This window comes from Harpia harpyja, chromosome 11, assembly GCF_026419915.1.
Source record: "Harpia harpyja isolate bHarHar1 chromosome 11, bHarHar1 primary haplotype, whole genome shotgun sequence".
In the NCBI taxonomy this organism is placed as follows: domain Eukaryota; kingdom Metazoa; phylum Chordata; class Aves; order Accipitriformes; family Accipitridae; genus Harpia; species Harpia harpyja.
This window is the reverse complement of record NC_068950.1, coordinates 12158686-12170847: the sequence shown is the minus strand read 5'-3', so window position 1 is coordinate 12170847 and position 12162 is coordinate 12158686. Positions and strand designations below refer to the sequence as shown.

Genomic DNA, 12162 nt, shown 5'->3' with positions numbered 1-12162 from the left:
CTGCAAAGTAAACCCAAACTAATAAAGGCAAACAAGTAGTCCCACTGATAGAAGCAGTGTAGCCACAGTCATAAAGAGGTCAGCTTGGGCTTACTTAGCCTTCAGAGTGCTGCAGTAAGACCACTTGCATTATCTGAAACAGCTCATTTAAAACCAGATCTTGGCATCTCCGACTACATTGCAGGTAGACGTAACAAAAAAATTATTTGCTCCATTTGTTACCACATATCTGTGGCAAAGCTGAGAACAAAATCATGACTGCTTGACCCCAGTAGCTTAGTCTGACCAATACACTGTGTCTCATTCAACCTAAGTTCCCACATCAGTGGTGAAGTCTTCGGAAATCTCAGCATTTTATCTCTCCAGAAAAAAAAGGCATAACACATGCATAAAAACTTGTAAACTTATGTTTTAAAGGGCTCAAATTCTTCTCAGTTATCCTGAAACAGTCGTGCTGGTCCTGTAAGACAGCAGAAGTATGATAGTAGGTTTTAAGGACTTCTTAAACCAGAAAGGGTCCTTAGAGGTACATACAGGATAACCCATTTTGCTGTTGTGATTTCACAGAGCTAATCCAAACATCTAAAGAAAAATATGCTTAGCTAAACTGACAATGGGGTAAGAATCCACTTCTAAACATGCTGAATAACATCTCCATCCCGCAGTGGTCACAGTGTATCACAACAGGAGTATTCACAGAGGAACCACTGCTTGGTACAAGAATGGCTGTCAATCTTGTTCTGAAATTTCTTGGTGCATCAATAGCCTCTGTGCTTTCTCCTATATTCTCCCAAGCAATTTCACACCCTGCCTGTGCTTTTTTTTATTGGGATCAGCACTACTGAAGCTGTAAAATTGAATAGATACCTCTTTCCGACTCTCCGCTATGCCCGAATTCACCACTTAATCCTACCTGGCCTCTCTTAGCTCTCAGTCATACCCTAAACGCTCATTACTAGCGTTTGCAATTCAAAGTGAATGCAATTAACTGTTTGAGATACTTCCCACTGCTTTACTGCAAGGATGGAATACATCGGAGAAACCTTAAGAACAATACTTCCAACACTTTGCTAAGCTGAAGTGTAAAGTTTAACCTATTTTTATTAGATTTAACTTTATTGGTTTCAATATTTGCTCTTGCAGACCTGTAGGTTGTCCTGCATTTCTGAATATTATAAGACTAGGTAACATATCATCTTACCAAGAAGATACAAAAAGAGCATAAGGGGGACATTTAGAGAACTATGCTGATGCTTTCTCAGTGCAGATTGCCCAGGACAGAATCAAGACATGCTGCTGATACAATGTACATTTCACACTATGACGGCTGCCCCTGTCCTGTTGCTAAAGGGAGAGGATTTCACTCTCCACTGCCATCTGCTAGATAAGATGACTAAAATACATCTTAGTCAATAGACAAAAGACATTTTTCCCCCTGCTGGGAGAAATATGCAAAGAAAGCTTCAGGTTTTGAATGACAATTAAATTTTTATATTCATTTTTCAAAACTTGCCATTAAGTCTTAGAGCAAAATTTATTGAGATGACTCGCAGTGTCATTGTCCTAGTATTGTATGAAATATAAAATATGTATTTGCAGAACTTTAGGCATTTGCATTTAAATCCCACTAGACACATACATGCTGATTCTTTATAATATAAATCCATAATACAGTAATAAAGAGCAGGCAATTTTCTGTACAAAACTGCAGAATTATATGATGCTTAATTATATTGCCAAATGTAAACCTCTGCCTATTTCCCAACGCAAGAGCTCTGCATGAACAACTGGTCATTAAATATGGGTTAGGAGGAGTTAATGATACATCTGATATAAAGAACAGTGTTTCTGCAGACTTCCACTGCTCTGTTCTCACCAGCTCCTGGACAAAGAGCCATTCACTACACAGCCTTGTATGAATGCTTTGCATACAAAAAAAGACATAAGAAACAAAAGGATCCTGTAGCCCACAGAACTTTTCAGCCTTGCTTGGCATTTGGACAGTTATAGACTCCACTCAAAGGGACTGACTAAGCAAATGAGACCAGAATGTAATGGGTAGTAGTGAATATTTAAATACTGAAAAACAGAGTAGAAAATGCACCCCTGCATCTCTGTTAAGAAGGGAAGGGTAGAAGAGGGAGAAAAATACTCTTTGAATAACTTGGAAATAATAAGGAAAGGTGATTCTCTGCAAAAGCCCCCCAAAAAGCCCTAAATAAGGCTTGTAAGCATCAAAACAAGCAACTTGGAAGCACAGATACTCAGCAAGAATCATAAGGTGTTTTGAATTATACACACATAGAATCGTGGAAATGAAGTCGCTGCTTTAGCTGAGTAGACAAACCACCCAGTATACAGGAAAACAACAGACGAAAGAATAGATGCTACAGCAATAACAGTGAACCAAATGCCATATAAAGCTACTGTCCTAAAGTGTGGGGCTGTGCTACCAAAGGACAGGTAGCATTCCATCAATGTCTGCTCTCTACCTCCATTTTCCTCTCTGTTTACCCCCTATTGAGCCATCCTCCAGCAGAAGAAATTAACTGAAAATGTAAAACTAACTTGTTATTTGCTGTCATTATCCAGCTCTGGCTCTCCCATCAAACAGTATCCATTCCCTTCTCTGTAAACTCCTTGAGATAGCGACCAGTTGCTACTTTATATGTGACTGTGCCAAGCACAGCATGGCCCCACTTTTAAGCGCTGCTGCAAGGAACATGATTACCAGCAGAAAATAAAATATGTAAGAGAGGAACTTGGCTCAGTTCTGCTTTCATCTGGACAGCTAAACATCTTTGGCTTCCATCACACTTGTGAGCGGTTAATTCCACAGCGCACCCAGTAACACTGGGGATACCAAAGGATCTCTGTGGAGGCATCATGCTGTACTCCCACACCCCAGGGGCAGGAGGAGCTGGTCTCCTTTTCCTCTCTCCAGGAACTTCCATCAAATGTTTTCTTATCAAAATACCAACAAGATTTTTTTTTTTTTTAAATCTCCCTACCCACTTCAACCAAACAAAGAGAAAATATCAGAACGTATAGTGTTAAAGACTTGGCAGGTTTTCAACGCTGTCTGCTGCATTTAGGTGCCAAACTTCCATGAATACTAAAGGGATGCGGATGTCCAATTACTCTAAATAGCTTTGAAAATACAAGTCATCCCCCTCACTTTTCAACATACCCCCTTATGCCCAAGATTTTGTTTAGTTTGACTTCTACTCTATGTTAAAAGAAAACTTTTATAGGCTGAATCCAGCCAAAAGAATGAATAGGGCTCCAGTCTCAAATTTAATAAAAAGTAAGAGCTGAATTTCAAGTCCTGGAGGGGAAGAAAGAAAAAACAAAAACAAAAACAAGAAAACCCTACTTCGTCCCCCTCCCCCCCAATTTACTCACAATCTCCAAGAAGTGTTAGAAGTTACTCAGAGAGCAAATAGCAGATCTCTGATCTTACTAAAGACAGAAGTTATCAAAAGGCCCAATTTAAAGTCCATTACAATAAGTAGCATAGCACTAAAAATCCAATAAGTATCTTCTGACTGAAACACAGGGAACTGCATCAGTCTTTAAATATTCCGAATTGTACATTAACAATTTAAACCTTTTCTTATGCCTCGTTTTATATTTTCTGTCACTCCACTCACTGCACTGAATGTATCGTAGGGCAGAAACTGCTTTAGAAATGTTCCCCTCTGCCCTATTGGTTGTGCATTTCTGTGATGACAATACCAGCACGGGCTGCGGGAGTCAAAAACACCACAAGGACTAGCACCATGCAACTATGCGATTCCTGCTGTGACATAACCGAAGCCATGTGTGTTTGGCTTTGGGAGGACTTCCTCCTGCTTTCTGACGTCAGGTGAAGAGGAGTAAAGGCAGTGTAAGCAACATGCATGTCCCTTTAGTCCATCCTACCGCACTGGGAGACAAAAAACTGCTAACTCCTCCGCAGCCATGGAGGAAATGAAGATTACAGCGTGCAGCCCAGAAAGGCCTCCTCGGAGCTACCAATGGCTGCAGAGCCTCACAGGCTCACAGGGCAGATCACAGCTTATTTTAACAGAGTAAGGCCCAAGCCGGGAAAAAGGTTTTGCCCAGAAGATTTCACAAAACCTCACTGCAGCATGGAACAATTTAACAAAAGCACACATTATCCAGAATTATTCAAACCTTTAAAAAGTTCATTTTTCTCTGCCCTAACGCTTCAGCTTCTCTTAAGTACAGCATCTGCTTTTTTATTTGCCTCTGTCACTCAGGGAAAAGCATTTTGCCTTTTTTGGACAGAATAAATGTTTCATGTCCCGAATTCAGTTAATGCTTGCACTGCTTGGACAGGGTACTCTGCAGACCACATCAAATGACTGACAGGTATCCCCCCTCACTTAGGGTACAATACATCCAGATTTCCAAGGACACTTCTCCAAGAGTCCCACAACTCTCTTTGTCTCATCTGAATTTGTGTATGTCTAATGCATACATCGGACAATTCTGCAGCACTCACAGCAAGGGGTGTATCCACAGTAAATCCAACATAAACTGAACGCACTGGACTTGAGGGGAACCCAGCTTCTACAGATATAAATTTTGGAGGAAGTTTGTCAATGTGTACTTTCCTACAAAAAAAAAAAAAAAAAAAGAATCCTACAACTGGGAGATGCAGACGCTGTTCCCTCCTACTCTATGTCAAGGAGCTGCTCACCTGTAAAAAATGGAAGGGCCTTTTTTGATCTGGCCACATCACCGTCCTCCCTTGGACTGAACAAGAGCTCAGCATTGCCATTCACGATTGTTCCCTTGCTCCACAATCGTGCTCTATCACCAAGAATAAGAAACGGGGCTCAAGCTCTTCACATGAAACTAAAATTGACAACTAATACCAAAAATCTTACTTGCTTTTTTAAGACATTGCCCTTTTCATTACTTTTTTACTTCACTGGAAAACAAAATACAAATACTTACAAAACACAGACTATGCACTGACACCTACTTTAGCCTCTGTACTGTTATTATTAACAAGTAAATTGCAAAAATGCAGACTCTTTCCTACTTATTCTACACTAATATAGAGATGAAAACTAAGCTGGTTAAATTTAATTACTATCCATTTCTTTTTTTTTATTTTTCCTTATAACATCTGCTTTTCTTCACAAGCCCATATTCCACAGCTGCATGTAAATCATTCTAACTATTATAGCTTAAATTTCATCTGTATTTTGTCCCAAGCCATAAAATTCTAGATTATCCATGATATTCAAAAAGCCAAGAGAAGCATCCATGGATTCTTAAACACTACACTCCTAAGATTTGTGAGAGGGGAAGGAAGTGGTAACCTCCTAAGATTTCCTGTGGATTCTATCATTTATTATAAAAGGCTGGGAAAAATGTTGACAAGGTCAGGCAGCCTATGTGCCCTTCCTCTGAATGCGACATTATAACTTGCTCTGAGAGGTACACAAGCCAGTAAGATCAGAATTGGGCTCAGAAGAGAAAGTTCTGTTCTATGGAGACTTTTTCCCTGTGCTTTCTTATCCTCTTCTGACATTTTCACCTCTTTAAAGCAGCATCAGAGGAGGGCAGCAGAGCAGACTTCCTTAGTGTCATGTATGCTCCTGACTTGCTGCTGTTCTAATCAATCGGACTACCCAAACTTACCTGAGATGTTGCTATAAATATCATTTAGGCTATTTGTTTGAAGCAAAACTGCAGTATCTGAATTTCCCTTATTTTCCCTTCCTACCCTGAAAGCCAACCTCAAGAGGATGTCCCTCCTTAAAGCAGGGCTTCTACCATGCCAGCATGTTACCAAAAACCAACGGGACAGGAACTCAATCTCTTCAAGACCACAAGGACAGAGTAGTGCACAAGTTTGGCCCAAGATCCTTCCCCTCAATCAGCAGCCACCGATGCAGTGAGTAACAAGCACATCATCTTTAGAAGAGGACACCCTATTTTCCTGTTCATTCCTGCTTGAATGCTCTAATGAAGCCCCTTATAAACTGGCTATGCACACATTTCAAAGCTGAGTTAGTCCTGTCTGCTCAATTTCTTTTCCAATCAAGACTGGTTTTCTCTCCTCTGATACCCTCCTGAGAAAACATAAGAAAGACTCATAAGTCAGACTTGCCACTTCTTTCGTGCTGCAATCCAATTGTAATATTACAGATGTAATTCCCAGATATGAAAATATTAAGAACTTAATTGCAGAGTTAACTGAGCTAAATTGCACCAGCTATACAATTTATAGAAACTTTTACTGCATGGAGCTGGCATTTTCACAGGAGCCCAAAGAGTTTAGGTGCCTCATGACTGATGATTCTCAGGGAATGAGTAATTACTTTCTTCAGGCTGTTTTTAAAATCCTATCACTAATACCTACATTAAAGAAAACAAAACAGAAATAGAAACTAAAGCCCATGATGATGAGCTTCATAAAGATCTTAATTTCTCCCCCCTCTCAAATTCCTGATCTTTGAGTACCTGATTTTATAACTTCAATATTTCACTAATTTTGTACGTTTCTATTTTTAGGTTGCTATGATCCTTTTCAGTAGGGGAAAATACAGGAAGAAAACAGAACCATTTATCTAGAGGGCTCTACAAACTTCAGTGCAAAGCAACATTCCCAAAAGACTTTTTCATCATCCTTAAAACAGTGCAGCCTAACAGAGTTTGAACATTTTAATGGCTAGTGATGAAACACCACAAAACAATCAAAACCACGAGAAGGCTAACTGACTGTAGGATGGACTGCTGTTTCAATGGATTATCCCTTTGGCCCCAACCCCAAGTTTAAAATGCTTCAATCCCCAATTATAGAGAGATTTAATAATTTCAGTAGTCATTGAAGGGCTGAATTGACAGTTCTGGAGAGGGATATCCTATATTAAGCGCAAAGGTGGAAAAGCACAAGCAGGGACACTGCAGCTGAATGTGCCTTCCCATGCCCCAGTTCATCCAGACCTCCAGCAGCACCCACAGCTTGGCTTCTTGGGCATAAGCACCTGAGGCACCCATTGAATCCAGCCAGGTGAGGCGACAAAGAAGAAAAGATCCAGACACTTGCACATGAAATAATCACCTGTCCCATACACAAGTTATACACACAAAGTCCTCTGCACAGAAGCACACAGGTGGACAAAACAGCCCAACAGCTACAAGACCCCTTTCCTAGTCCTGCCCAGGGGCTTTGCACTGACCAAAGAGCCAGCCCACCACCAAGGACCCAAGGCAGCCTCCCAGCGCCAAGAATTTTTCTCCAAAAACATCACTTTGGTGATCACCCAGATTTGATAGTGATCACCCAGATTTGATAGTAGATTCTAAACTTGCTTGTCAGATACACAGGATCTTTTATAATTATACAAATTTAAAAAGTGCAATATATGAATTGCTCTTTGCATAACACTTTTCTGCCTCCTGAGAACAGCAAAAAACAATGAGATACGGGTGTGTAAAAATATGGATGTGTGAAAACCCAGGTCGAATTCCAAAACTGTCACTGTGAGTTAAACCCTTACTCTCTCTTTGCCTCAGTATGCTCCTCCTAAGTATCTGCATCATAGTAAATTTCTCTCACTGTTTATCATCTCTTGACTGTAGAGGGTCTTCAGGGTAGGGGCTGTTGCAAACAATTCTAGGCATGTTTGTACAGTGATTTGTAAAATGAGGTCACAGTCTCAGGTGGGACATTTATTTGCATTACTGAAGTAGCCTTAGTAAGAGAGAAATAAGAATGGAAACTACTGAAAATCAAAACTATGTTGAACTGGGTGGAGAACGCACATAAAGATGCTTTCTGGGCATTTAAATGGGATACATGAATGTACTTCAAGACAACTTAAGAGCCTTTAACTGAAAAGCAAGGTGTGTATCATCGGATTTAGAGGCACCTTGGACTGACTGATTCACATTATTTAAGCTACTCGCAAGTTCTCATTGATTACAGAAAGAAAGTTTCCCCAGATACACGTCAATTAATACATAAGAACCCTGAAAGAGCAGTCGGGCAATCCACCAACACAGAGCCATAAAAACTGCACTGTTCGGGGAATGATATTTAAAATAGCCATTTTGGGCAAAGTATCCTTGCAAAGGCTACTATTTTATTTATTCCAACTTTTTCTGTTAAAAATGTGTCTTTATAAAAGTAAGTAAAATAAATCATACATGAAGCATTATTGGCCGAAGTGACAATGTACATGCATACAACTGTTGGTTTCTCCTATAAATTTGTGGCTTTTTGGCAATTCACTTGCTTAGGAAGCAAGAGATTCTCATGATACACTGTCACTTGGCAAGACAGCTCCTCTTTAAAGTTAGTAGAATCCACACAAACTTGGTGTCCTTTCATATTTTATTCTTCAAAGATATGTATGTCCAAAACATAGAATCCAAACCTGAGGGTATAGAAAGAATTATCCATTCAAAAGAAGGAATTCCTCAACATTTTTATGTTCTTGTATATATGCACTGTCAATTTTTATTGCTCCTCATGTTCTATGTCAGAATTGGTATGGACTGAGAGGTAAAGCTCACAGTAGTAAATCTAACTGTACAGTCTGCTCCCAGGATGGCTGCTCTTTCTTTATCCGACTTCTTACCTGGCTGTGAAGTTACTGCACTTGAGCAACCACAGCTATTATTACAATCACAGCAGGACTGGCAGCTGGGCATTTCAACATCACTACTAATTGAGCCACATAAGATTCCTACAAAGCAAGTGGTATTATATTCCTTTTCAGATACAAAAGAAAAACACAGATAATTCATCCATGCCTTGTTCCTTATCTACCTAGTGAGAGAGACAAAATTAAAACCTAGGAGTTCTTACACTACTCCTCTGTTCTAATTACTATATGCCAAAATAACTGTTTCTGTACATCACTTGAGTTTGAAAATGCAATAAATATGATACTCCCAAAATAAGATCACCTCTGACCCAGTCATGTCTCAGAATTTAGGGCGAGGAAACTAATGATGTGGGTTCTAAGCATTTATACAGATATAGCAGTCTTACCATAAAAGCTATTCTTATAACATTAAGCAGTTCTTGTGCTGTCTGCAAAAATTTATGACTGCATGTTCACGTGAAGTAATAAAAGTGGCTAGTGAATTCTTTCTTATGTTTGCACAATCCCTGTTTCAAATCAGCAGCCCCCAAACAGGAGAGTTATGTCTGAAAATATCAGTATCCAGCAAAACGTAGGAATCTATTCTAGGTAGGACTTTGCAGCCCATGCATTCTGGTTTTGGGGGGGGGGAAGCTATATTAAGTTCTTGTGTCATTCCCAGTTTGGTTCCTTAGCAGTCAAACATGGCACACTTTCCCCACCTGGTAACTATGCTTTAATGAGAGTTGGGATGTGGGCAGCATGCATTTACGGATTTTATGTTTATGCTGAAATTCTGAATTTTGCAGTATTCTTGACATCTGTCCATCGGGTTAATAAGTTCATGTCCACTAAAAGTAATGAAAGAAATTCCTGACAACATCCCCCTGTCATGTAAACGATGGCTCAGTTTCCGTTATATACTGGCTCTTACCTGTCGAGGAGAAGTTCCAGTACTTCCTTAGTAGAAGCAAACGCCCTGTATGTTGACAGAAAGATACTGATGTAGGTAAAATCATTATCCCCAAAAGCTGTCAGAAGGTTCTCCACAAGTTTCTCCAAAGTTCCTGCTTTTATTGTCCTGATCTTGCATGTTTCGTACTGGCTGACAGTATGTTCTGGAGGTAACTGGTCCCCTTCAACCTACAAAGTTGAAACAAAAACAAAGCACAAAAATCAGACAGAAGCCAGATCCCCGACACAGCTTTCACAATGAAACACAGATTAAATTCCATCTTTTCACAGAAATAGTCCATCTTTAGTTACTAAATGATTTTGTCAGTTTTGGCTCTCCAAACATCGAATGCTGTATCAAATAACGGAGGTTTTTAGCAAGTTTATCTTTAAGATATTTCTCTGATACTCTCCACAAAATATTTTATAGTCTAACTGCTATCAAGTTATCTTATGATCCCATCATATATTATTTTCTAAAAGAAAAATCCATTATCCCACAAATAATAATAGTACTGGAGGGAACAAGAGTGGTGATTCAGTGTCTCGCTTAACTTCTGAATAAACATGAAAACTGACCACAACTTTAGCATCAGCACTTGTGATTCCCTTGCTGAAAATACCAGCTTTGGGTTGCCACACAGAACCTAGGGTCATGAACACATGTGAAACATTTCATGGTATTTTTGCAAGGAGGGTGTCAAAGTCATCTTGCAAACATGTCATCATAACATTTCAATTTTCTCTTACAGTTTCCATTTGGCACAATATTGTCAACAAATCCAGGGTTTGGCGTTGAGGCTGTGTGTGTTTTTTAAACAGCATTTGTTTTTAATGCTTACGGCCTGCTTTAAGTCTGAAATAACTAGAAACGTCCCCTTAAATTCTGCCACTATTTAGAGGACAGTTCAGAAAATTATTTTTGTGACTAGTTTAAATACTTATTTGTTAATTGGGTGTGATAAAAAGCTTTAAAAATGGGATTATAAATAAAAAACATCAACAAGAGCAATCTAACAGAAAATTTCTCTCTACCTTTTCAGCTGGATGTCTCTGGGAAGAAACATTCAGACCACTAACATAAAAAAGGCTGAACTCTACAGAAGCAGCATGGGGAAACGTACAGTTCCCCTTCCATTGCTGCTGTTTAATGGGGACCAAACTGACTGACGTACTGCATCCTCAGCTTGAGGAAAATGTGCTGTGGCGCACCTGCTCTTTTACCTTGACTGCAATTACATGACATGTATAATCGCTATTTAATCACTATACTCACATATAACCAGCACTAATAAAACTCCAGCAACAAAAAAGTCATTTTCCTTCAGAGAAAGAAATGGCTTGAGCCCGTCTGAGCGTCTGCAACCATGAGTAACTTGCAAAATTTTTTTTCACGGATCTTATAGCTGTTTTAAACATGTATAATTTGTTATATACCTGACTTAAAGGTGTATCTGGAATTATATATAACACCACCATTACAGAAACACTAAAAGGATATGTTGTTACCACCGCTATGTATCTCCTCCATTCAAATTTTCCCTAAGTAAAACTTGCCCCCCCCCATATTAATTTTCTTGCTGACTTTTCCTCTTACAATTAAAACATACTTTTGAAAATAACTAGTTACACAATACAACTGCTTTCAAACAGGGAAGAAAGTCTGCACCACTGTATTTAACTATTAATTTTCTATCCAGCAGATTGCCCTGCTCACGATGTACTGACTTGCGGCCAGGTTCTACTCAGTGTGTGTAAAAACCTTTCATTCACTGAGGTGATTGTGTACCAAACCAGGGCAGAATCTGCTTCCAAGATTGATACATGCACAAAATTTTCCATTAATTGCAACACTGCAACTTCCCCAAGACATCAAGTTGGGAGAATGTTTAAAACAAAAACAAAAACACACCCAAAAACCAAAACAAACAAACCCCCCCCCCAAACCCCCCAACAACCAAAAACCAACCCCAAACTCTGAAAATCTAAAACTGAGTTTGTCAGCAAAACATTAAACTGCTAGAAATCATTTTAAGAGACTTTTAGGGATTGTTTGTATTTGTATTATTTCAGCAATTCTGCCTGTAAGTTTAAAAGGAAAAAGGACTTGGCAGACGAGCTCAATAACAGACTTTCAGAATAAGACATTGTGGGCTGAGTTAGCATGCTAACAGGAAACTGCTCAGTCTGGATTTAATCAAGAGGCCATCTCTTCACTGACATAACCAGGCTACCCAAAGGCAAAAGAGTTTTCATGTTTGTTTTTGTGTTGTCTGCTCAGAGGAATACTGTATCTACTGCTATTAAAAGATATTCCTAAAGCTCTTTGCAAGTTTTGACAGGGGCACACAGTGATCACTGTTATGTGGTGCCAATTAAAGCCACTAGAAGTTTTGCAGTGTTTTGTGCATCAAAACAACAAAAAAAAGGCTCTCTGGCTCCTTCTGTTCCTCTCCTATCAACTCATCCAGCAGCGTAACAAAGGTGCTGGACCCCAACATCTCAGGGCTTCAGTAAGATTTTCTTGGTCCTCTACAAGGCTGAAAATAAACAAATGTGGCATTTTATAGTCTGATTTCTTTTAGGTTTT

At 39.3% G+C, this 12162-nt stretch overlaps 1 protein-coding gene across 2 annotated transcripts in view; it reads right to left on the bottom strand.

Moving 5' to 3' along the window:
• The window catches only part of RGL1 (ral guanine nucleotide dissociation stimulator like 1), an 82797-nt gene that overhangs the window by 45488 nt on the left and 25147 nt on the right, over positions 1-12162 (bottom strand). For both annotated transcript variants that reach the window (XM_052801604.1, XM_052801605.1), the window contains exon 3: positions 9553-9761. In XM_052801604.1, coding sequence (XP_052657564.1) covers positions 9553-9761 — 209 coding nt within the window. The remainder of the gene's footprint in view (positions 1-9552; positions 9762-12162) is intronic.